At 47.3% G+C, this 26,261-nt stretch overlaps 1 protein-coding gene across 4 annotated transcripts; it reads right to left on the reverse strand.

The window, feature by feature from the left end:
- On the reverse strand, nt 1–25,550 carry ZNF18 (zinc finger protein 18). 4 transcript variants are annotated; one of them, XM_052657907.1, is made up of 8 exons: nt 25,526–25,547; nt 14,474–14,517; nt 11,162–11,404; nt 9,103–9,289; nt 8,587–8,678; nt 6,090–6,180; nt 5,392–5,499; nt 1–1,206 (listed from the first exon to the last, which is right to left on the reverse strand). In XM_052657907.1, the coding sequence occupies exons 3-8, from the start codon at nt 11,309–11,311 to the stop codon at nt 434–436; spliced, it is 1,401 nt and encodes a 466-aa protein (XP_052513867.1). In that variant the 5' UTR covers nt 11,312–11,404; nt 14,474–14,517; nt 25,526–25,547; the 3' UTR covers nt 1–433. The 4 variants fall into 4 exon arrangements, with proteins under 4 accessions (XP_052513867.1, XP_052513866.1, XP_052513863.1 ...); XM_052657906.1 differs by having other exon boundaries at nt 8,587–8,675; nt 10,925–11,404; XM_052657903.1 differs by having other exon boundaries at nt 10,925–11,404.
- Between the last annotated feature and the right edge of the window lie 711 nt (nt 25,551–26,261).

Consider the following 26,261-nt stretch of genomic DNA (forward strand, 5'->3'; position numbering starts at 1 on the left):
TATTGAAAGTTAGCTTTGCACCCGTACTACAGAGATCACACGTGAGCCCACTGGCCTCTTTGCTCCCCCTTCAGAACAGAAGACCTGCTCTAGGACCACAGTCCTGAGGCCAGATCCAGTGAAACTCTTTCCAGAGAACACTCCTAAAACGGGACCTCCAAGTGACACGTCTTTCCCGAGGGGTCCGGGAGGACAGACGAGTGGGAAAAGGAAGACTTCTCTTTCTCCCGATGCGGAAGCAAGAAAGTCAGCCTGCGTGAGGTCCACCTCAGAGGCCGAGCTATCCTCCTGTCTAAAGCTGTGTTCTGGGCTCTGCTCTGCAGTCCATGGAAGACTGAGAGGACAGGGATGCTTTCTAAGGGACACAGTTCCTTGGGATGGAGTCAAGTCTTCTTGAACAGACCGGGGGACAGAATGGGGTCAGAGAGCCCGGCTACGGGCGGGGCTTCTTCCCCAGGTGGGACCTCTGGTGCTTGTCGAGGCTCGAGCTCCAGCTGAAGCTCTTGCCGCAGCGGGTGCACTTGTAGGGCCTCTCGCCGGTGTGCACCCTCTGGTGCCGGTTGAAGTTGGACCTCTGGATGAAGCTCTTCTCGCACACGGGGCACTTGTAGGGCTTCTCCCCCGTGTGGATCTTCTTGTGGTAGCGCAGCCCCGAGAAGTCGCTGAAGCCCTTCCCGCAGTAGTCGCACTTGCAGGGCTTCTCCCCCGTGTGGGTCCGCTGGTGCTTCACGAAGCTGGAGCTCCGCAGGAAGGCCTTTTGGCAGGTGGGGCACTGGAAGTACGTCTCTCGGCTGTGGGTCCTTTGGTGGAAAACCAGCTGCGAGTTCCGGTAGAAGGTCTTGCCACACTCCCTGCAGGTGGGGAGTCTCTGGGCCATGGGGGCCCTTGGCTGCCCCCGCGGGGCGGCCTCTCTCTTCTCCTCAAGCCATGGTGCGGGCGAATCCCCGGGAAGCGAGGGCAGCAGGTGCGGGCCCGGCTGCTTCCTGGAATTCCTCTCCCGGGGGCAGAGCTGACGCCCTGTCCCCTCGCCCCGCAGGTTCCCCTGGGCCTCTGAGAGGTCCTCTCCTTCTCCAGAGGGTCTTGGCTCATCCTCACTGAAGAGGCTGCTCAAGGGAGCCTGAGGGGGAGGCTCTCCTGATGCCGGAGGGTCCTGGGCCCTGTAGTTCTCCAAGTTCAGGTTCTCTTTGTCATTCTCCCCTCTGTCCCCTAGAAGGAGAAAGAAGATGCAGAATAGCTCAGTCAGCGGTCCGCCCTGTGTGCCAACCTGTGTGTCAGAGAAAGGGTCAGCACAAGACATGATGACTTCTCTCTACCAAGAAGGAAAATGCTGTCAGACCTGAGCACCCGGCACTTGCTTCGTGTGCGTCTGGCTGTGACTCAGCTCTGGAAAGGAGGAGTGACAGGGGAAGATGGCTCCCAGAGGCTGCAGCGGCCACCTTGGAAAAGCAGCAGCCAGCTTCCGATGCCCAGGAGAAACAAGTCTAATATAGGAAAGCACTACGCTAATGAGTATTGGTTTTTATCTGGTTATATAAAAAGGATAAATATATCACAAAAAATAATTTGAAAAGCATATGAAAGAAAACAAAATCAGCCTTAATCATAGCACCCAGAGGCAACTACTGTGAGTGCACATTTCCTTCCAGTCTTTCACTTAAACACGCATGTCGGGAAGATACCCTGTTGAGGGCACGGCAACCCGCACCAGTATTCTTGCCTGGAGAACCCCCAGGGACAGAGGAGACTGGAGGGCTACAGTCCATGGGGTTGCACAGAGTCAGACACAACTGAAGGGACTTAGCATGCACGCACGCACGTACACGTGTATGTTTTTCACTGACACGACCAGTACTATACTGTATAAACAGTTCTCTACCTGGCTCTGTAGCCTTTCAATGGTAAAGGGTGCTGTTCATCAATTTCACACGGGTCCTCCCTTCCACAAGTCACCCCAAAGTTCGTGTCATGTCCCTGGGGCTGTGATGCCCAGAGGAGCTGCTGTGTGGAAGTCTGCACCCTCGGTCTGCGCGAGAATCCAGCTTCATTGGTGCTTCACTAACTTCATTAACTCATGAACCAGCTGCATTTGTTTTCCTCATAACTTGGGGTCTTGGTTATTACTACCCATGTGGTAAAGATCTTGATGTGGGCGGCAGAATTCATCTTCAACTTTTCTAAATGCCTTTATTCCTGTAGACCTGAAGGAGCCGTCTGCCCTTCTCTCTGCTATGTCAATGTCTTCGGAGCTGTCTGCCCTGCTCTCTCCTATGTCGGTGCCTTTCGCATTATCGGCTAGAGGCCCAGGAGTCTGCTGGAGCCAGACTGGAGCTTGTTAATTCAGAGCCTTAGAACTTGTTTCTCTTGGAAGGCCAAAGTACTCTCTCTTGTCTTAGAAGAAGCCTTTATAGGTATCATTTTAAGGAGCTGAACAATGGCTCACCGTGGAGATATGATAATAAACACAGGAGACTAAAACAAGGAACTTTGTTTAAGATTTCTCCTACTCTGGGAATCTAAGTTGTTTGTTATATTTGGCTACTGTAAATAATGACGTGAGAAGCTTTTTTCTTCACAAATTCTGCCCACATTTCTGATCAGTACCTTAAAGGTTCCTCAAAGTTCAGTCACTGTGTCAACAGGCATGAATGGTGTTACTAAGGCTGCTGACACCCACTGGCAGATCAACTTCCAGAACGATGGTGCCATTCTCAGGTCCAAGAGGCTGGGCAGAGAGGAGGCAAGGGTTCAACACCTACCTATTGACTGTCTCAAGACTCTGCTGCTTCAGACTGGTGGGAAACGGCTTCTTGTTGGTGTAAACGTTAATTCTTTAGTTATTAAAGGATCAATTTTTTCCCACATTTATGAGTTACTTTTCATACTCCAAGACTGCTGTCCATTATTTTTAAACTGGGAAAGTCACTTTTCTCTTATCAACTTGTACTCATGCTTTCTATTTTAAGAAAAATAGTCACTTACCTGTCATGTCTATGAAAAGTTTTTACCAGTTTAGTCACTATTATTTTGTTTGGGGTTGTGTGCTCCGTGGCTCAGTCCTGTCCGACTCTCTGCGACCCCATGGACTACAGCCTGACAGGCTCCTCTGTCCATGGGATTTTCCAGGCAAGGATACTGCAGCGGGTTGGAATTTCCTCCTCCAGGGGATCTCTCTGACCCAGAGATCGAACCCGAGTCTCTTGTGTCTTCTTAACTGAAGGCGGATTCTTTACTGCTGAGCCATCGGGAGTGGGGAGAAGCCCCTTGTTTGGAGTTATTTTTATGTGTAGAAGTTGTGGTTTCTTTCTTTTTAAATATAGTCCAGTCTGTTAATCATTTACCTAGTGATTTTTTTTCTGTCGCTTTTATACTTATAAAAATCATCCCCAGCTTGACATGAGTCAAATATTTACCCTTTTTCTTCCCTATTACTATTATTTTATTTTCATATTTTGTCTCTTCCATCTGCTTCCAACTTATTTTGGTAGACAATACACACAAAGTTGAAGCGGACTCCTCTTCCCAGAGTGTTTTCTCCTGATTCTGCTCAGAGAAGAGTGACTCATCCTGTGGACTTGTCTTGCTTTTCCCTTCATCAGTCCTTTACAGACCAGCCTCTGGTCCCCAGCTCCCTTTTCGTTCCACTGGCTTGTATTAGTATTGCACTATGTGACTGAGTTATCTTTCAGAAATGACATACTCTGAATATTTACAAGCCCAACACTGATGAAACACTCTTCTTTCAAACCTTTTTACTATTCTTGCAGTATTCTTCCCAATAAATGCTTAAGAATCATTTTTCCAAATATAGTTGACTCTCAAACAACATGGGGGTTGGGGCGCCCACCCCAGTGCAGTCAAAATCCAAGTGTAACTTTACAGTCTGCCCTCTGTATCCAGGTTCTGCACCTATGACTTCAACCAAATGTGGACTGTGTACACATTTATTGAAAAAACTCTTGAGAATAAGCATTTCCGCACAGTCCAAACCCTTACTATTCAAGGGCCAACTGTATGTGTATAATTTTCATCCTTTGAAATTGTGATTAGAGGTATGAGTGTGAGACTTTTTGAAGCTCACTTCCCTGCTGACCTGCTTTTCCTGTGAGCTGTTCCTCCATGTGGTCAAACAGAAGAGCATATCCACTCTCTCCTGGGGCATGTGCCCCCTGCCCTGAGCTCAGGTGAGGCTTCCCTGGTGGCTCAGGGGTAAAGAATCCACTTGCCACTGCAGGAGATGCAGCTTCCATCCCTGGGCTGGGAAGATCCCCTGGAGGAGGAAATGGCAACCCACTCCACTGTTCTTACCTGGAGAATCCCATGGACAGAGGAGCCTGGCGGGCTGCAGCCATGGGGTTGCAGAGTCAGATACAACTCAGAGGCTAAACAACAGCAACTGAATCTAGGTCTGCAGGCTATTAATTCGGTAACCTTTGGGACCAGACCACTCCTTTCCTGCCTTGTTATTACTGTCTCGTCCCTGCACACCTGGACTCCCATGTCAGTGGCCCCCAGGACTCTCCTCCTTGGGGGGTACCCTCCCAGCCTGTCCTGCAGGTGGCTGCTTCCGAAGTCTCTCTCCCCACAGATCCTCTCTTCAGAACCTACAATGGCATTTCTTTGCCTTATCAAGGCAGGCTGGCTTTATACCCTCTCCACAGTTTGGTTCAAGGTAAGATCTAACAGGACTGTTGTTAGAAAATGAGATGAAAAGGGGTGTGTGTGTGTGTGTGTGTGTAGGTAGGTTTGACAGTCGATTTTACGTAACTGCAATGTTTTTAAAAGAATTCAGAAGGCAAAGGGTGATTGCTGTTTTACAACAGACCAAGTTCATATTTCTTTGTATCAACCTTAAAATATGTGATTGATACGAAGTATTTGTTGTTACTGCTGTTTAACGAAACTTGGGGTGCACAGAAAGTAGCTGAAACATGTTTTTCTGCTTGGGGTCTTGTTTATTTTGTTGGGAGTTGGTGGGTTACCATTTACCATAACCAGAGTTAAAACAAAAAGAAAGGTCCAGTTACTCTGGGCCTTCTCCTTAGGAAGAATAACAGTAATCTGTTAGATGATCTTTTTTTTTTTTTTAATAGAACTCAGTCCATATCTGATTTGGTCTCGGCCTGTACAATCTTAGTTCTCTCTGAGAAAGGAAGCCATCACAACAGGCTGGAGTGAGGCAGCATGTCAGATTCAGGGTCCTTCTTCCATAATTAAACATCTGTCAACAACCTGACAGCCAGGGACAAGGAGCCCAACCTCAGTATTCAGCCTGGACTGACCAGGCCATGGCTAGTTATTATCAATGTAACAGAAACCAAGTCCTAACCTCTCCCCCCATTACCTCCAGTTTAATGACTGGGGGTCAGAAATGGCTGGGGACAGGTCACTCACCTATGCAGGTGGGTCTTGGGATCTTCTCACTGGCATGCAGGTGTGGCCCTGCCAGCTCTATCCCATACCCAGCTGGATCAGTCAGGTCAGGCCTGGCACTGGAAATGCCTGGAACAGAGAGGAGCTCTGTGGGCCTGGATGAACAGGGAGGACTGGGGACCAGGCTGTGCTGTTAAAGGAGGGCCATGAATGGAGAGAGAACTGAGAGGCTCTGGACACCACTGAGGAGCCCGTCTTGGAGGGACACGGGGAACCTCGAAGACACCAGCACCCCTGGGATGGCCGGATGACGGCAATGGCCACAAAAACAAGGCTCTGGGCGGGAGGGGTCAGACCACCTGGCAGGCTGGTGCGTGGGTTGTGACTGGGACCCCACCCGTGGTTGGCTGGGCACAGTTGGCCACAGCTGAGCTCTGTCGTAACCAGCACCTGCAAGCTATGAAACAGTGAGAAAGTGACTAGATCTGCTGTGCACTGTCACCATCTAACTGAGGGCGCCCCGGCCCCACTTCACAGAGGAGAGGAGCCACCACCACGGGGCCAGGCGCACGCAGCGTGTTCAGTGCACGGGAGCCGACACTGTAGCCCGCCCCCTCCAGCTTCCCAGCTCCCAGCGTGTCTCCAGGGAGAGTGCCGAGCAGAGTGGTCGGTCGCCCCTAGAGCACACGGGGGGTGCCCCTTCCACCAGGCTGACCCACCTGCACCTCCTGAGACCATCTTCCCATAGGTCTCCAGCATGAGGTCCCAGTACTGCTCCTTCTGGGTGGAATCCAGGTGCCTCCACTGCTCCTAGAGAAGAACACAAGGCCTGAGTCCAGGGGAGGGTCCCGAACCATCCCTCCCTGCCTGTGCAGGGCGGAGGAGAAAGGAATGGCCTCAGGGTCCTGGCCATCAGAAGGTCTGAGAAACCACGGGAGGTGGTTCCAGACAGAGTCAACAGGCCCGGGCTCTGTACTTCTTGCCATGGAGAGGAAACATGTAGGTTTTAGGTCCTGTGTTCTCTTTTAAGTTGCCTGTTTGGGGAAGCCCTTTCCCTACTCGGCTTGTGTTTAACTCTCAGCGCTCACTGGAGAGATCTTTGGGCAGAAGAAGGAGCCCGATATTCCCAAGACGTCACTGATGTCTGGAAATTCAGGAGGGAAAGGAAAGAAGTTTTAAAATGTATTTCTGATTAGCAGGTATTAAGCTTAAAAAAAGAGACGAAAAGGAGGAGTTAAATGTTTTTGGGTGGAAGAAACGGCAGAGGTGAAAAGTGACCTCTATATGTTTAACTACTGATCATAACATTTTAAATATGGATTTTAATTTAAAATTTTCTAAAGCAGGAATTTTCTACTTTGTTGATCTTCTGTGAGTGAAGTTACCTCAACAACCGTCTGGAAATAACCAGCTTGAGCAAACGCTGCTGAAGGCAGGAGTCCCCCCTCTTCTGCACTGGCAGTAATAGCCGCAAGGTGGCCTGGCCCCCCAGACACACGGGCACCGAAAGAACAGCCACCAAGATCTGCAGACATCCACCAAAACCCTCCAGGGCAACAATCGACCCTTTCAAAGCCCAGAAAAGAGTCTCTGAACAGCAAACCTCCAACCTTAAAGCCACAGACTTACTCGAGGAACTGCCAGAAGCCAGCGGTGCTTGAATGAAACCCTTGACTTAACAGACATGATGCCAACTACAGCCCTCCGCCTCCCTCTCATTTTCACAAGAGCAGAAAAAAGTCTAACTTCCTACTCTGGGAGGACAGAAGTATGAGATTTGATGGGGAAATAATCTGGATTTCATGTGGAAACAGCACCACCTTGTGGGTTTGTGGGGCATTGCCACAACTGACTCACACAGAGCAGTGTGGCCTGAGTTCCCCTCTGGAGGTCTGAACACAAGGGAACGGGCACCACACATCCCCGAGTCTGGGAGGCTCTGTCTCTGACTCGGTCCCACGTCTGCCACGTGGACCTCACACCCTGCCACTGTTCTCGAGGTTCCAAAATCAGGGAAGAGATTAGAGGACGTGATTCCTTACATTTAAACATTCCCTTCAGATATAAAAGACTTCGCTGAACACTGACGGCCTTCTGATACAAACAGGTGTTGTTAGTTCAAGGAGGGGCACTGTGACTGGGTTGGGACGGTCTGTCAGGGCTGAGCTGCTGTTCATCAGGCATCAGCTATATATAGGAAATCTATTTATACATTCTATATATTTATATAGGGCTTCCCAGGTAGTGCACTGCGGTAAAGAATCCACCTGCCGATGCAGGAGACACAAGTTTGATCCCTGGGTGGGGAAGATCCCCTGGAGGAGGACATGGCAACCCACTCCAGAATTCTTGCCTGGAGAGTCCCACGGACAGAGGAGCCTCGCAGGCTACAGTGTATGGGGTCGCAGAGTCGGACATGACTGAGAACACACCACATATTTATATACATACATACATATATACTGATACATATATACATACATACACATACACGCACACATATGTGGTGTTGCTGGTGAACATTAAGAATCTTTGGACCTTAAGCTATCCAGAACAGGTCATGGCTAATGTCCGTGTATAAGTACCACAGAGCTAACAGCTAACCCCACTAGTTGAAGTATGTTAATATATACACCTTTCACAGGGATGCCCTGTATTTACTGTAGAAGCAACAAGAGGCCTCCAAGTCTGCTTGACATCCTTGGCAGAATACCCAGTTCTTTTCTCCCAAGCAGCCTCCTGCCTAACAGTCTGGTTCCTGAGTACCCTGAAAGCAGGAAGAAGGGTACTCTAGAGTCACTGAAAAAGGTATACCCCCCTGCCACTCCCCACCGCAACCCCAAGTACAATGCGAAGCTGGGACTCGGTTTCTAGATCTCTGGGCCTGGAGAGCTGAAGCTCGGACCTGGCTTCAAACCACGTTCAACACACATAGCCTTCCTCACCTTCACTCTAAAGGACCCCACAAGGAGAGTCCTGAGAAGGAGGAGTTCTCTAGAGGTTTGGAACAATGCTTTGACTAAAGTCTACAGATGCTTGAAATACTTCATTTTTATCAAATACAACTTTTCAGAGTCGCTCACCACATAATCAAAATAGATCTGTTTCTGAGACTTCTGTTTGTGGCCAGGATGGAGTGAGAGGGGCTGGGTTTACCTTCCTGCTGAAACCCTGAGGGCAAGGTTCTGGGGTCAAGAACCAGGGGACCCCACTCACCTGAGATGCTGTGTGGAGAAGGGAGGCTCCAAAGTCCTGGTTCCCGACAGGCATTTGCTCGGGCTGGGCAGGCAGCTGGGTGGCAGCCGCTGCTGAAGGCAGAGACAGAAGACTGAGCATCCTGATGTCCTTCTTGACCACTCACAGAGGGCACAGGGACAAACCTCCCCACCGAGAATCCGCACTTGTCCCACCATCCGCAAACTCAGACCCACGTTTACCTCCCTAACCAACTCCGGCTCCTCCAAGCTTCCCGACAGCTGCCCCCAACATCTCTTCCCACCTTCCTCAGACCCCAGATCCGAAAGGCCTGGCCCTGTCATAAAGTGGCTTACATTGCAGACTTTGAATCCCCAATCGCAGTTGATTCCTGTAGGTGCACCCTGCGTCCCACATGTCCAGATACACCCCAATTGGTGCGGCCTAAGTTGTCAGTTCCCTCTTGGCCTGCTGATCACAGTCCCCTGGTTTCTCCAGAAGGCAGCACACACACCACCACCAGGACCCGCCCCTCACCTAGACCTTGCTCCACGTCAGACTCCTCTTTCACCACACAGCTCAGTGGCCCCCCAGGCCCGAGGGCTGTGTTCCGGAGCCCAAGCTTCTGAGGCTCTTCAGCAGGAGAGCCTGCGTCCCCTGCTGGGCAGCTCGCGGGCTCCGCCTTCTCTGAGAAGACTTCCTGTCCCAGAACTTGGATGCTGATCTAGAGACAACACACTGCTGATTACTCAAAGACCCAGAGTGAGGGTTTCTGAAAAACACAGAGCTACCCTTCCAGAACGCATCCTAAGGCAGGCCTTAGGGACACAGGGCAGGGAAAGAAAAGGCCAGCATTTATTTCTGGTCCAGCAGGAACTGGGCAGGGAAGCATCCTGAGAGCAGCTGGAGGATGAGGCCAGAGGGAGACCTGGGAGCCCTTCAGACAGGCCACTGGGGCTGTCCTTCTACTGGACAGCCTCCACCAATTAAGATACAGGCGTCTTTGGGACAACTCCCCAAACACTCTAAGGATGGGACGGGGGGGAGACTTTATCTTCAATCCCTAATGGCCAAAAAGTGTAGTGTCACACGGAGACCTAGGATCAGGTGTGGCGTGGGGATACACAGAGGAGGTATAATGAAAAACACACTGAAGAGATATAATGAATCTTCGTCCCAGGCTCCTGGCACAGAGCTCCGAAACCCCTGGAATGTCCTGAAGGACAGGAGTGCCAGGAGCCACTTTTGTGGTTCAGAACAAGCCCCTCCCAACCATCCCTGAGTTGATCATGATAGGATAACTCTTGGTGGCCCCGGATAGCTTCAGGATGGAGGCCTGTTGTCAGGGGAACTAACCTGGTGACTGGAGGGCCAGAACATTCAGCCCCGCCCCTCAGCCTCTAGGGGACAGAGAGGGGCTGGAGCTCTTCCACCACTAATGGCCAATGATCAATCTGTCAGGCCTGAGTAATGAGAACGCCATAGCAACTCTTCAACTGTGGGGTTCAGGGAGCTTCCAACCCGCTGAACACATATAAGGGTCAGGAGGATGGAGTACCCAGAGGAGGGCATGGAAGCTCTGTGTATCCCCCATCTCTTCTATTTGGCTGCTCCTCAATCATATCCTTTAGAACAAACTGGAAAATGGAAGCAAAGTGTTTCCCTGAGATCTGAGTCTTTCTAGCAAGTTATCAAAGCTGAGGAAGGGGCCTTGGGAACCTCCCAATCTGTAGCCAGCTGGCCGGAAGTCTGAGTGACCCCTGCAGCTTGTGACCGGTGGCTGAAATGGGGGAAGTCTTACGGGACCAGCCCTTATCCTCTGGGTTGAGACAAGCAGACCGCTGCTGTCGCAACTGAACTGAATAGGAGGACACCTAGTTGAGATCAGAGACTCGGAGAATTGGTTGTTGGTGTGAAAACCCCCACATATTCGGTGCCAGAAAAAAAGATAAAACCCCTGGGACTTCCCTGGTGGCTCTATGGTTAACCACTTCCCTGGTGGCGCCAAGGCAGGGGACACAGGTTCGACCCCTGGTCCAGAAAGATCCCACATGCTGTGGGGCAACAAAGCCTGTGCATCACAACTACTGAGCCCACATGCCCTAGAGCCGGTGCTCTGCAACAAGAGCAACCACTGCAACGGGAAGCCCATGCGCCACCACTAGAGTAGCCCCCGCCACTAGAGTACCTCCACAACTAGACAGTAGCTCCCGCAACTAGAGAGAGCCTGCACGCAGCAACAAAGACCCAGCGCAACCAAAAGTAAATAGATTGATTGATTAATAAAAAAAAAGACAACGCCCCTAAGACTCCAGAGGACCTGGTGCTTCCCTCACAGATCACAGCACTCTCTGCTCACCCACTGCCACAGCCTCTGGGGGTCTCCCTTCAAGCTCTCCACGAGGGTCACGGCCTCCTCCCCGCTGCCTGGACACTGCTTCCGCACCCACATCTGGATCTCCCCAGGCAGAATGCTCAGGAACTGCTCCAGCATCAGCATCTCCAGGATCTGCTCCTTGGTGTGAACCTCTGGCTGCAGCCACTGGAAACAGAGCTTCCGAAGCTGTTGGAGGGTTTCATGGGGCCCGGACATCACCTGGTAAGGAAACTGCCTGAAGAGCTGGCGTGCGGTCTCGGGGCTGGAGGGCTCCCCTCGGTGGGTGGCATCTGGGCCAGGGAATAGGAGCTCCTCAGCCTTGGCCGGTGGTGGCAGCAGGACAGGAGCCTGCCCCAACTCCACGGGCATTGTCTGGTGTGGCGAGTCCTTTTAGGGGATGTGCTTCTGGGACGGAGCTGTCCCCAGGAGAGCCAGGTCTTCTCAGAGCCTCTCACAAGGACCCTGGAGGGGCAGCGAGAGTGACATTACACGGGCTAGGGGGATGCACTTTCACAAAGAACAGAATCACCTGCCTGCCTGAGAAGCCTTGGAGGGAGGGAGGGAGTCGTGGGTCTTCTGAAATCAATGGATCCACTATTTTACTTTGAAATATGGTAAACTTGAAGCTGGAAAGCAAACTACTAGAACCATAGCTAGACTGTCACCACAACCCTGACCATTTTTACAGTGTTCTCTCTTGGTCTTCAAATGGCCAGACCAAGTAGAAGAATGAAATGCACCACGTGAAGCATGTTCACTACGTTTCCAGGTAAACAGCTCGTCTCCACAACACTTCAATATCTGCACCCATAGGTCTGCAGACTAAAACAGAGAGCTGAACAGAGACGTTGATGCCCTAGGAGTAAAGACTAAGGTTGAAATGATTGCGTGTGTGCATGCATGCTGAGTTGTGTCTGACTCTTTGCAACCCCATGGACTGTAACCAACAAGGGTCCTCTGTCCATGGAATTTTTCAGGCAAGAATACTGGAGTGGGTTGCCATTTCCTTCTTCAGGGGATCTTCCTGACCAAGGCTCAAACCCATGTCTCCTGCATTGGCAGGTAGATTCTTTACCACTGTGCCACCTGGAAGCCCAAGGTTGAAATGACTAGATGCTTCCAAAATAAATATGAAGTTGAAGAGAACTTTTTCTTCAAAAGGTACAATGAAAGTTCTAAGTGACCTCTTTTGAGTGCCATGTTGATAACTGGGAATTTATGAAAAATCTGTCATACTAAAATTTTCAACCGTAAACAGAAAAAAGTCTTAAACACTGACTACCGCAAAAACATTCCTACAGACATGAAGCAAGTTTTATGGTGAGTGGTATCAAAATTCAGAAGGCAGGAACTAAGACAAGGAAAAGAGAATTAGGAAATAACAAAGTTAATATTAAGATATTTTTAAAGGAGCATACAATATTTCTAGCTAGCTTTCTTGCATGTAATCCTAATATTGGATTATTGGGTCTATCTTAAAATATTATAAAGGAGCTGGAGGTCATCATTTCTCCACAACATGAACCACAACAACCAAAAAAACACCCAGTCACTTGGGTGCCAGGGTTAATCAGAGATCAGTACAACACTCTAGCTTTTGATGGCTGCTTTGTCCTTGAGGGGGCTTCCCTGATAGCTCAGTTGGTAAAGAATCTGCCTGCATTGCAGAAGATTCCTGGGTAGGAAGATCCCCTGGAGAAGGGATAGGTTACCCATTCCAGTATTCCTGGGCTTCCCTTGTGGCTTAGCTGGTAAAGAATCTGCCTGCAATGTAGGAGACCTGGGTTTGATCCCTGGGTTGGGAAGATCCCCTGGAGAAGGGAAAGGCTGCCCACTACAGTATTCTGACCTGGAGAACTCCATGGACGGTATAGTCTATGGGGTCACAAAGAGTTGGACATGACTGACCAACTTTCACTTTCCATTTTTTCACTTCTGTCCTTGAGGTGTAAGAGCAATGTCTTTATCCCCATGACTTCACCCAAACACTTCACTCTATATCACAACATCATTTAAAAATAAAACAAGCAGGAGATTGCTTCAAGATGGTGGAGTAGAAGGCCACGTGCTCACCTCCTCATGTGAGAGTGCCAAAATCATAGCTAACTGTTGAACAATCATTGAAAAGAGGATACCGGAAAAAAAAAAAGGTACCCCAAGTCCAAAGACAAAGGAGAAGAAGCCACAACGAGAGGGCAGAGGGACACAATCAGGAAAAAATCAAATCTCATACTTGCTGGATGGACAACCCACAAACTGGAAAACAATCATACCACAGAGGTTCTCCCACTGTTGGGAAGGTTCTGAACCCCAAGTCAGGCTTTGCAATCTGGGAACTTGGCAAAGGGACTAGGACTCCCCAGGGAATCTGATGTTGAAGACCAGCAGGATTCGACTGCAGGACTTCCACAGGACTGGGGGAAATGAAGACTCCATTCTTGGATGGCACAAAATCTTACGTGTACCAAGGCCCAGGGGAAAAGAACACTGACCCCACAGGAGACCGAGCCAGATCTGCCTGCTAGTGTTGGAGGGTCCCCTGCAGAGGTTCAGGTCGGCAGGGGCTCACCACAGGGACGGGGACACTGGCAGCAGCAGTCCTGGGAAGGGCACCTCGGCATGAGCCCTCTTGGTGTTTGCCAACAGCCCTACCATCAGTTCAGTTCAGTTGCTCAGTCATGCCTGACTCTTTGCGACCCCATGGACTGCAGCACACACCAGGCTTCCCTGTCCATCACCAACTCCCAGAGCTTACTCAAACTCATGACCACTGAGTCAGTGATGCCATCCAACCATCTCATCCTTTGTCGTCCCCTTCTCCTCCCACCTTCAATCTTTCCCAGCATCAGGGTCTTTTCAAATGAGTCAGTTCTTCGCATCAGGCAGCCAGAGTACTGGAATTTCAGTTTCAACATCAGTCCTTCCAATGAATATTCAGGACTAGTTTCCTTTAGGATGGACTGGTTGGATCTCCTTGCTCTGCAAGGAACTCTCAAGAGTTTTCTCCAGCACCACGGTTCAAAAGCATCAATTCTTCGGCGCTCAGCTTTCTTTCTAGTCCAACTCTCACATCCATACATGATTACTGGAAAAACCATAGCTTTCACTAGTTGGACCTTTGTTGGCAAAGTTATGTCTCCGCTTTTTAATATGCTGTCTAGGCTGGTCTACCATAGAGCTTATAGATTCCAGGGCTGGGTCACCTCAGACCAAACAACTAACAAGGAGGGAGTATAGTCCCACCCATTAGCAGATAATTGGATTATAGTTTTACTGAGCAAGGCCCTATCAGAGCAAGACCCAGTTTTTCCCCAGTTTCTCCCATGTGGAAGCTTACACAAGCCTCTTAGCCTCATCTACCAGAGGGCAGAGAGCAGAAGCAAGAACAAGTACATCCTGCAGCCTCCAGAACAAAAAGCACAATCACAGAAAGTTAATCAAAGTGAAAAGGCAGAGGAGTATGGCACAGATGAAGGAACAAGATAAAAACCCCAGAAAAACAACTAAATGAAGTGGAGATAGGCAACTTACCAGAAAAAGAATTCACAATAATGATAGTGAAGATGATCCAGGATCTAAAAAACGAAAAAAGAATGGAGGCACAGATTAAGATGACATAAAAAAGGTTTAACAAAGATTCAGAAGAACTAAACCAGAAAAAGAAAGCAAAATTTTTTTGAGGGGATAAAATAGAAAGGTAAGAAGATTATGTTTCTTGTGTGGACCCCACTAACTGTCCTTTGTGCTTACAAAGAGACCCATGTATTGGGCTGGTCAAAGAGTTCGTTTGGGTTTTTCCATAACATCTTACAGAAAAACCTGAACAAACTTTTTGGCCTACCTGATATTTCATTCATATATTCATCCAGCACCCAGAGGGCTACAGCAACATGTGCTCAATAATTCAGGAATTCTATTTCTTTTCATGGCAGCCTACCCACTGTAAACAACAACAATACTGGAGAAAGCCTAAGAGGCCACTGTTTTCAGGCACTGGACAACAGATAGGCAAGGAAGGAATCCCTGAGGGAAGAAAAGCTCATGAGGAGGGTCCCATGGTCATCATAGCTGTCTGCAAAGAAATGATTTCCCAAGCCCAGTGCAGGAAGCTGGAGCTCAAGCAGAGACCAGGGGCTACTGAAGTGGCTAGAATCATAAAGAGCACGGCAGTGGGGAGGAGGAAGCTGTGGCAATGGAGGCAGACAGTTGTGAAGGGAGGGGGGGTTTCCTTGTGATGAATCTTGGCCAAGGGTTGGACTGCACTCAGCATGGTGGAACTATCCAAGGTTCAACAGGGAGCAGTTGTTACCAGGTTGAAAGAGCAAATGAGGGATACAGAAGCCCAACCAATGATAAGAGACATTTACATTTCTGACCCCAAAAGTAGAGAAACATTCAATGCATCCTGAGTTATCTGAAAGGTCATGTTAGGAGTAAGGACCATGCTTGAGAGTAAGACCTACTACTCTAAACATGCCCCCCAAAACCTAAAAACACGCTTCAACAATATCCACCAAAGAGGCCCAGTCTGTTGGGTCTATTCTGATCCAGTTAGAAGAATTTGAGGGAATTCTTTGGCAGTCCAGTGGTCAGGACTCCATGCTTTCAATGCCAACAGCCCAGGTTCAATTCCTGATCAGAGAGCTAAGATCCCAGAAGCCATGCAGAACAGCCAAAGAAGAAAAGAATTTGGGAAACACCTTGGGTTTTCCAAAGATCTACCCTAAAACCAAGCTGGTTATTGTTCAGTCACTAAGTCATGTCCGAATCTTTGCGATCCCACGGACTGTATCACGCCAGGCTTCCCTGTCCTTCACTATCTCCTGGAATTTTCTCAAATTCATGTCCATTGAGTTGGTGATGTTATCTAGCCATCTCATCCTCTGCTGCCCCCTTCTCCTTTTGCCTTTAATCTTTCCCAGCATCAGAGTCTTTTTCAATAAGACAGCTCTTTGCATCAGTGGCCAAAGTATTAGAGCTTCAGCATTAATCCTTACAATGAATATTTAGGGTTGATTTTCTTTAGGACCGACTGGTTTGAGCTCCTTGAAAAGGTTTGACAAACCTAGACAGAGTATTCAAAACCAAAGACATCACTTTGCCAACAAAGGTCTATATAGTCAAAGCTATGGTTTTTCCAGTAGTCATGTATGGATGTGAGAGTTGGACCATAAGGAAAGTTGAGCACTGAAGAATTGATGCTTTTGTATTGTGGTGATGGAAAAGACTCTTAAGAGTCCCTTGGATTGCAAGGAGATAAAAACCAAACTAACACAACCCAAAGGTGATCAGTCAGTAATTGAACTGCCTGCTAGAAGAAAAATCAATACTCTTCAGAAGAAGATAACAGAATCTTTAGTGTCTACAATGTCCAATTGTCCATCCACAATATCCAAGATGCGATCCAAAATCAAGGGGAAAGAAGTCAAGAGAATCAAGGCCTGATGGCCTCTGGACTTAAAAACAACATAATTTTAATGACAGAAGAGATAGTGACTTTCCACAGAGAACTAGAAATCATAAAGAGAAACAAATGCAAATTCTAGGAAATGAACTGTCAACCTAGAATTCCACATCCAACAAAAACACCTTTCAAAGAAAGAATTAAAGACATATTTCAGATTTTAAAAAAGCCATGAGAATTTTCCCCCAATGATGCGTACTGCAAGAAATGCTAAAGGACATTCTTCCAGTTGAAGGAAAACTCATATCTACGGAGAGGAATGAAGTGAAGTCGCTCAGTCGTGTCCGACTCTTTGCAACTCCATAGACTGTAGCCTACCAGGCTCCTCTGTCCATGGGATTTTCCAGGCAATAGTACTGGAGTGGATTGCCATTTCCTTCTCCAGGGAATCTTCCCAACCCAGGTCTCGAACCCGGGTCTCCCGCATTGTAGACAGATGCTTTACCATCTGAGCCACAGAGAGGAATGAAAATCTCCAAAAATGGTAAGCACATGGTAAAAAAATGTAAGATACTATGCTTCTATTTATTCTAATTTCCTTAAAAGAAGCAACTGACTGTTAAGGCAAAAATAGCACTAGTATAAGCAGAACATAAGATAAGCAGAAGTGAAATATGTAACTACAGCACAAAGAAGGGGGTACATGGGACTAATCTGTTATTAGGTTATTACATTTATGAGGTGCTAATGAATTCTTTGCAGCCAAAGATGGAGAAGCTCTACACAGACAACAAAAACAAGACCGGGAGCTGACTGTGGCTCAGATCATGAACTCCTTATTGCCAAATTCAGGCTCAAATTGAAGAAAGTAGGGAAAACTGCTAGACCATTCAGGTATGACCTAAATCAAATCCCTTACGATTATACAGAGGAAGTGAGAAACAGATTTAAGGGCCTGGATCTGATACACAGAGTGCCTAATGAACTATGGAATGAGGTCCGTGACATTGTACAGGAGACAGGGATCAAGACCATCCCCATGGAAAAGAAATGCAAAAAAGCAAAATGGCTGTCTGGGGAGGCCTTACAAATAGCTGTGAAAAGACGAAAGGCGAAAAGCAAAGGAGAAAAGGAAAGATATAAGCATCTGAACGCAGAGTTCCAAAGAATAGCAAGAAGAGATGAGAAAGCCTTCTTCAGCGATCAATGCAAAGAAATCGAGGAAAACAACAGAATGGGAAAGACTAGACATCTCTTCAAGAAAATTAGAGATACCAAGGGAACATTTCATGCAAAGATGGGCTCGATAAAGGACAGAAATTGTCTGGACCTGACAGAAGCAGAAGATATTAAGAAGAGGTGGCAAGAATACACGGAAGAACTGTACAAAAAAGATCTTCACGACCCAGATAATCATGATGATGTGATCACTAATCCAGAGCCAGACATCTTGGAATGTGAAGGCAAGTGGGCCTTAGAAAGCATCACTACGAACAAAGCTAGTGGAGGTGATGGAATTCCAGTTGAGCTGTTTCAAATTCTGAAAGATGATGCTGTGAAAGTGCTGCACTCAATATGCCAGCAAATTTGGAAAACTCAGCAGTGGCCACAGGACTGGAAAAGGTCAGTTTTCATTCCAACCCCAAAGAAAGGCAATGCAAAAGAATGCTCAAACTACCGCACAATTGCACTCATCTCACATGCTAGTAAAGTAATGCTCAAAATTCTCCAAGCCAGGCTTCAGCAATACGTGAACCGTGAACTTCCTGAAGTTCAAGCTGGTTTTAGAAAAGGCAGAGGAACCAGAGATCAAATTGCCAACATCTGTTGGATCATCGAAAAAGCAAGAAAGTTCCAGAAAAACATCTATTTCTGCTTTATTGACTACATCAAAGCCTTTGACTGTGTGGATTACAACAAACTGTGGAAAATTCTGAAAGAGATGGGAATACCAGACCACCTGACCTGCCTCTTGAAAAATCTGTATGCAGGTCAGGAAGCAACAGTTAGAACTGGACATGGAACAACAGACTGGCTCCAAATAGGAAAAGGAGTACGTCAAGGCTGTATATTGTCACCCTGCTTATTTAACTTCTATGCAGAGTACATCATGAGAAACGCTGGACTGGAAGAAACACAAGCTGGAATCAAGATTGCCAGGAGAAATATCAATAACCTCAGATATGCAGATGACACCATCCTTATGGCAGAAAGTGAAGAGGAGCTAAAAAGCCTCTTGATGAAAGTGAAAGAGAGTAAAAAAGTTGGCTTAAAGCTCAACATTCAGAAAACGAAGATCATGGCATCCGGTCCCATCAGTTCATGGGAAATAGATGGGGAAACAGTGGAAACAGTGTCAGACTTTATTTTTTTGGGCTCCCAAATCACTGCAGATGGTGACTGCAGCCATGAAATTAAAAGACGCTTACTCCTTGGAAGAAAAGTCATGACCAACCTAGATAGTATATTCAAAAGCAGAGACATTACTTTGCCGACTAAGGTCCGTCTAGTCAAGGCTATGGTTTTTCCTGTGGTCATGAATGGATGTGAGAGTTGGACTGTGAAGAAGGCTGAGCACCGAAGAATTGATGCTTTTGAACTGTGGTGTTGTAGAAGACTCTTGAGAGTCCCTTGGACTGCAAGGAGATCCAACCAGTCCATTCTGAAGGAGATCAGCCCTGGGATGTCTTTGGAAGGAATGATGCTAAAGCTGAAGCTCCAGTACTTTGGCCACCTCATACGAAGAGTTGACTCATTGGAAAAGACTCTGATGCTGGGAGGGATTGGGGGCAGGAGGAAAAGAGGATGACAGAGTATGAGATGGCTGGATGGCATCACGGACTCGACGGACGTTGAGTCTGAGTGAACTCTGGGAGATGGTGATGGACAGAGAGGCCTGGCGTGCTGCGATTCATGGGGTTGCAAAGAGTCGGACACAACTGAGCGACTGAACTGAACTGAATGCAGAAACAAAATTGAAAGGAAGAAGTAATGTCAGGTGAGGTGACAGATGGGAAACATAAAGGTGTTAAGTGAGGGGTAGGAAATGAGAAATCTGAGTTATAAAGTGGAACAATATTAAATCACACTCTGATAAGTTAACCTTTGATAATTTAAGGATGCATAATGCTAGCTGTAAAAGTATTATACAAAGAGGTATAGCTAAAAAACCAAGAGACAAACGATGAAAAGCAGTCAATAATATACAGGAAAGAATCAAGAGAAGAACAAAAAGCAGAAAGATCAAGTGGAATAAAAGACAGTATGATAGACTAACACCCAACCAATCAATAATTACATTAAATGTAAATGGACTAAACACTAGAACTATAAGGTACAGATTGTCAGATTTAAAAAAAAGCAAGACCCAACTATATGCAATCTACAAGAGACATTTTATATATAAAGACACAGATAGTTTGGAAATAAAATGGAGGAGAAAAGACATTCCATGCAAACAGCAAGCACGTGAAAGCTGGTATAGTTACATTAGTATCTAACCAAGAAACTTCATGACAAACAGAAAAGGAGGGACATTTTATTATGATAATTGGGTTAAATCACCTAGAACACAAAGCACCCTAAAAGTGTAGGCACATAATATCAGGTCTAAAGGGAAAACTCAATCATCACTGGAGATTTTAACACTGTTCTCTCAGTAACTGATAGAAAAATAGACCCCCCCCCCAAATATATATATATATATGAGTAAGGAAATAGATATCTACTACTGTGGGCAAGAATCGCTTAGAACAAATGGAGTAGCCATCATAGTCAACAAGAGTCTGAAATGCAGTACTTGGACGCAATCTCATAAACAACAGAACAATCTCTGTTCGTTTCCAGGGCAAACCATTCAGTATTACAGTAATCCAAGTCTATGCCCCAACCAGTAATGCTGAAGAAGCTGAAGATGAACGGTTCCATGAAGACCTACAAGACATTCTAGAATTAACACCCAAAAAAGATGTCCTTTTCATTATAGGGGACTTGAATGCAAAAGTAGGAAGGCAAGAGATACCTGGAGTAATAGGCAAATTTGACTTTGGAGTACTGTATGAAACAGGGAAAAGGCTAATAGAGTTTTGCCAAGAGAACGCACTGGTCATAGCAAACACCCTCTTCAAAGAACACAAGAGAAGACTCTACACATGGACATCACCAGATGGTCAATACCAAAATCAGATTGATTATATTCTTTGCAGCCAAAGATGGAGAAGCTCTACACAGTCAGCAAAATCAAGACCGGGAGCTGACTGTGGCTCAGATCATGAACTCCTTATTGCCACATTCAGACTCAAATTGAAGAAAGCAGGGAAAACCAGTAAACCATTCAGGTATGACCTAAATCAAATCCCTTACGACTATACAGTAGAAGTGACAAATAGATTCAAGGGATTAGATCTGATAGTGTGCCTGAAGAACTATGGATGGAGGTTCATGACATTGTACAGGAGGCAGTGATCAAGACCATCCCCAAGAAAACAGAAATCCAAAAGGGCAAAATGGTTGTCTGAGGAGGCCTTACAAATAGCTGTGAAAAGAAGAGAAGCTAAAAGCAAAGGAGAAAAGGAAAGATATATCTGTTTGAATGTAGAGATCCAAAGAATAGCATGGAGAGATGAGAAAGCCTTCCTCAGTGATCAGTGCAACGAAATAGAGGAAAACAACAGAATGGGAAAGACTAGACATCTCTTCAAGAAAATCAGAGATATCAAGGAACATTTCATGCAAAGATGGGCTCAATAAAGGACAGAAATGATATGGACCTAACAGAAGCAGAAGATATTAAGAAGAGGTGGCAAGAATACACGGAAGAACTATACAAAAAAGATCTTCACGACCAAGATAATCACGATGGTGCGATCACTGACCCAGAGCCAGACGTCTTGGAATGCAAAGTCAAGTGAGCCTTAGGAAGCATCATGATGAACAAAGCTAGTGGAGGTGATGGAATTCCAGTTGAGCTGTTTCAAATCCTGAAAGATGATGCTGTGAAAGTGCTGCATTCAATATGCAAGCAAGTTTGGAAAACTCAGTGATGGCCACAGGACTGGAAAAGGTCAGTTTTCATTCCAATTCCAAAGAAAGGCAATGTCAAAGAATGTTCAAACTACCGCACAATTGCACTCATCTCAAACGCTAACAAAGTAATCCTCAAAATTCTCCAAGCCAGGCTTCAACAGTACATAAACCATGAACTTCCAGATGTTCCAGCTGGATTTAGAAAAGGCAGAGGAACCAGAGATCCAATTGCCAACATCCGTTGGATCATCAAAAAAGCAAGAGAGTTTCAGAAAAACACCTACTTCTGCTTTATTGACTATGCCAAAGCCTTTGACTGTGTGGATTACAACAAACTGTGGAAAATTCTGAAAGAGATGGGAATACCAGACCACCTGACCTGCCTCCTGAGAAATATGTATGGAGGTCAAGAAGCAACATTTAGACCTGAACATGGAACAACAGACTGGTTCCAAATAGGAAAAGGAGTACGTCAAGGCTGTATATTGTCACCCTGCTTATTTAACTTATATGCAGAGTACATCATGTGAAACACTGGACTGGAGGAAGCACAAGTTGGAATCAAGATTGCCGGGAGAAATATCAATAACCTCAGATATGCAGATGACACCACACTTGTGGCAGAAAGCAAACAACTAAAGAGTCTCTTGATGAAAGTCAAAGAGGAGAGTGAAAAAGTTGACTTAAAGCTGAACATTCGGAAAACTAAGATCATGGCATCTGGTCCCATCACTTCATGGCAAATAGATGAGGAAACAATGGAAACAGTGACAGACTTTATTTTGGGGGGCTCCAAATTTACTGTAGGTAATGACTGCAGCCATGAAATTAAAAGACACTTACTCCTTGGAAGAACAGTTATGACCAACCTAGACAGCATATTAAAAAGCAGACATAACTTTGCCAACAAAGGTCCATCTAGTGAAAGCTATGGTTTTCCCAGTGGTCATCTATGGATGTGAGAGTTAGACTAGAAAGAAAGCTGAGCACCAAAGAATTTGATGCTTCTGAACTATGGTGTTGGAGAAGACTCTTGAGATTCCCTTGGACTGCAAGGAGATCCAACCAGTCCCTCCTAAAGGAAATTAGTCCTAAATATTCATTGGAAGGACTGATGTTGAAATTGAAACTCGAATACTTTGGCCACCTGATGTGAAGAACTGACTCATTTGAAAAGACCCTGATGCTGGGAAAGATTGAAGGCAGGAGGAGAAGGGGACGACAGAGGATGAGATGGTTGGATGGATGCCATCACCGATTCAATGGACATGAGTTTGAGTAAGCTCAGGGAATTGGTGATGGACAGGGAGGCCTGGTGTGCTGCAGTCCATGGGGTCACAAAGAGTTGGATGCTATTGAGCGACTGAACTGAACTGAAGGAAATAGAAAATCTAAACAACACTGTGACCCAAGTTGATGCAACCACCATTTAAAACAACAACTGCAGAGTACACATTCATTTCAAATGCATAGGAAGCGCTCATAAAACAGAATATAATTATGTTTCAAAACACTAAAATCTTAAAGTATAGATTCTCTGATCACAGAGTAATTGAACTCTGAAAATTACAAAAGAAAACAATAAGATACCTAGAATATCCTAATATATGGAAATATTAAATAACCAACTGTCAAAGAAAAAAACCAGATAGGAAATTAAAACATTTTCTTCATATTGATCGATAATGAAAACACAACATATTAAAATTTGTAGGAAATGGCTAAAGGCTGCTTAGAGAGAATTAAACAGCTTTAAGTAAATATGTTAGGTTGGGAACTAAGTGAACTGCAAAAGGCTTAATCTGCAGGGCTTAATGGAAAGCCAGAGGAGGAGATACTTTTACAGAAAGGATTAGAGTTAACTTTTCCAGGAATGTCTTTTATAAACAAATTATTATTAGTGGAAGTACTTTGTCTCATAGTTAAACAACTGCTGAGTGAATTTTACAACTTAATTCAAATGCTGAGAAAATTAACTCTACTGAAAATAAATAAACATGTTAAAACTTTTAAATATATATGGATCCTTCACTATCTAGATATAGCTCCTGAATTTCAAATAACAAGTAGCAAGATTTTAGATAGCAAGAGACTGATCTGTGGACTTATTCATATTTACTTAGTTCCTGAATTAAAATAGCAGTTTAGATAACACCTAAGGAAAGCGACTTTCAGGGAAAACTGACTCATAAATTATTTAACTCTGATTTCAGCTATTATATTTTCACATAATGGTAGGGAAAATGCCTCAAGTATTCATAATTAAATTACTTTATGGGCTTCCCTGGTGTTTCACATGGTAAAGAATCCGCCTGCAAGGTGGGAGACATGGGTTTGATCCCTAGGTTGGGAAGATTCCCTGGAGGAGGGCACGGCAACCCACTTCAGTATTCTTGCCTGGAGAATCCCCATGGACAGAGGAGCCGGGCCAGTTACAGTCCATGGGGTCACAAAGAGTTAGATACGACTGAGCAAGTTAAGCACAGCACACACATAAATGGTTCATAGGTTGGTACTGCAAATACTTCATGAGAATACACTCCTGTTAGTTTTGAAAAAAAAAAAAAGGAAAGTTCTCCCAAATGTATAGTTGTTATACTTATTAAAGCTATAACAAATTAGAATGCACTTTTAAATGAACATCTAGGTACAGATACTTATCCATTCACACATGAGCAGCCATTCGCAGAGCACAAAGATGGTCTCCTTAAACTTCAGTCAAGCTTCTGAGTCATCTTTTTGAGTAGGGCTGGCCGTTGGACTCTGTCCTTGGCCCTTCTAGTCTAGTTTAGCAAGAATCTTTCTGATTCCAGTTTAGGGAAAATCCCTTACTTTTGAAATTTGATCAAATTCAACATCCCTTGACATCTGACCAAATTCCTTTTGGCCCTGACCTGCCTTCAGCACAGCCGGTCAAGTTAGTTTAGCCAGAATTGACCCCCTTAAGGCAGACGTTTCCTTTTAGTAATTTTCCATCCACTGACCCCACCCTACCCCTTGGCTATAAATCTCGACTTGTCTTTGTTGTATTCAATCTGTCCCTCCCACACCTCAAAACCCGTTGGGAGTCCCCATCAATACCGTCCACCTTATTGTTTTTAAGGAGTGTCTGAGTAACTTTTTTCTCTATCAAGTTCCATGTTAGGCACGGTTCAAGCAGATCCTCAGAAATGGGTTTCCCTGGAGGCTCAGCAGTAAAGAACATACATGTCTGCCAATAACGGACAACGCAGGTTCCATCACTGGGTTGGGGGGAGATCCCCTGGAGAAGGGAAATGGCAATACACCCCAAGTATTTTTGCCTGGAAAATTCCATGGACAGGGAAGACTGGCAGGCTGCAGCCCATGGGGTCACGAAGAGTCGGACACGACTTAGCGATTAATCACAACCCTCACAAATACCCCGCAAGGCGAGTATTAACAGTGTACAGGTCTGAAATCTCTGAGGCTCACCGAGGCGGCCAAATTCAAACCCAGGAAGCTCTAACCGCCTGTGCCTTTGGGAGGAGAGCGTCAAACCTTTGGTAACTTGAGGCGGGGGAGGCGGGGGGGGGGTGTGGAGCGGGGGGGGGGGGGGGTGTGGAGCGGGGGGGGGGGGTGTGGAGCGGGGGGGGGGGGTGTGGAGCGGGGGGGGGGGGTGTGGAGCGGGGGGGGGGGTGTGGAGCGGGCGGGCTTAGGAGCTGTCACGAACAGCTGGAGGGGAGGAGGAGCTACAGGCACTGAGGCCGGAGAGGATCCGGCCCTGCCGGGCGCCGGGCAGCGCTGCCCACTGAGCCCTCCACCCTCTGCCCACGACGCCGACCGCACCCAGGAGCCAGGCTGCGGGCATCAGCCCATACGGGTTCCCTCTTCCCGAGGCTCACTTCCAGCCTTCTCGGGGAGGCAGGAGAGAGGGGCCCCTTCTCGTCCCAGGCCAGAAACGTGGCTGGAGAGTCCGGCGGGGCCCACAGGCTCGGGAGCGCTAGCCCGGTCGGGGTACCGTGCCTCCACTCACAGCCCCGCTGCCCCTCCCCCCGCACTCGCGGCGTCCCCGCGCGCGTCCAACGGCCGGACGCCTCTCCCGGAGGCCGGGCCGAGTCCGGCGCGCACGCGGGCGGCGCCATGCCCGGCCCCGTGCCGCGGCGTCCAGACCACTCCAGCCCGCGTGCGCTCACCTCGGCCCGCGGCGCCGGCTTCGGGCGCACTTCCGGGAAACGGGCGGGTGCGCGCGACACCGGGTCCGACGGGGCGGGGGCGGGGCGCCGGGGCGGGGCGGGGCGGGGGCGGGGCTGGTGCCCAGGCTCTGATTGGCTGTCCTTATAGCCCCGCCCCGCTCGCGCCTCTGAGGCCGCTGTGCGTCACGCAGCGGGCGAGTCTCTCATTCATTTGAGCTGCGTGCGGTCGCTTAGTCCTCACCTGGACCTTTAGTGAACCCCAGGTCTGGATCCGGCACTGGGCCAAGCAATGCGAGGGATGCAGAGGTCGTTCTCCTGTCTTTCCTAAACCCTTCGGCCCCTAACCCCGGCTCTTAACCGCAGTCTCTCCTCCTTGTGGTCCTCACCTCACTTAGAACTTCCAGGGGCGTTTGATTTGCCCTGACCTTTCTCTGTCAGGCTTCTCCAGCTCTCACTGACTCTGCGTTTCCTCGGCTCTCTTCTTTCATTGTTCCGCTTTCAGTGTTGCAGTTCTCTTCCCATCTCCTCTTGTCTGTCTGCCCTCGCCTCCCCACCCCACCCCCATTCTCGCTCCTTCAAGATGATGTCCCTCCCCTTCTTCCCTTTCCACTTGACAGTAATCTCCAAGTCCTAGGATTTTACCGCCTTGTTCATCTCTCCGACACCTTTCCTCTCTCCACCCTCTACCCCTACCTCCTTCCAAGTCATTTCTAACTAGGATAACAACTGTCCATCT

This window comes from Budorcas taxicolor, chromosome 19 (genome assembly GCF_023091745.1).
Source record: "Budorcas taxicolor isolate Tak-1 chromosome 19, Takin1.1, whole genome shotgun sequence".
Lineage (NCBI taxonomy): Eukaryota > Metazoa > Chordata > Mammalia > Artiodactyla > Bovidae > Budorcas > Budorcas taxicolor.

Bases quoted from the DNA above. Each gene is read 5' to 3' on its own strand.
- ZNF18 (XM_052657905.1), bottom strand. From the start codon at position 11,311: ATGCCCGTGGAGTTGGGGCAGGCTCCTGTCCTGCTGCCACCACCGGCC. The intron at 9,290-10,924 runs GTGAGCAGAGAG...TGTTGTCTCTAG, and splicing joins CCCAGAGGCTGTGGCAGTGG to ATCAGCATCCAAGTTCTGGG. The intron at 1,207-5,391 runs GTGAGTGACCTG...TTCTCCTTCTAG, and splicing joins CCCAAGACCCACCTGCATAG to GGGACAGAGGGGAGAATGAC.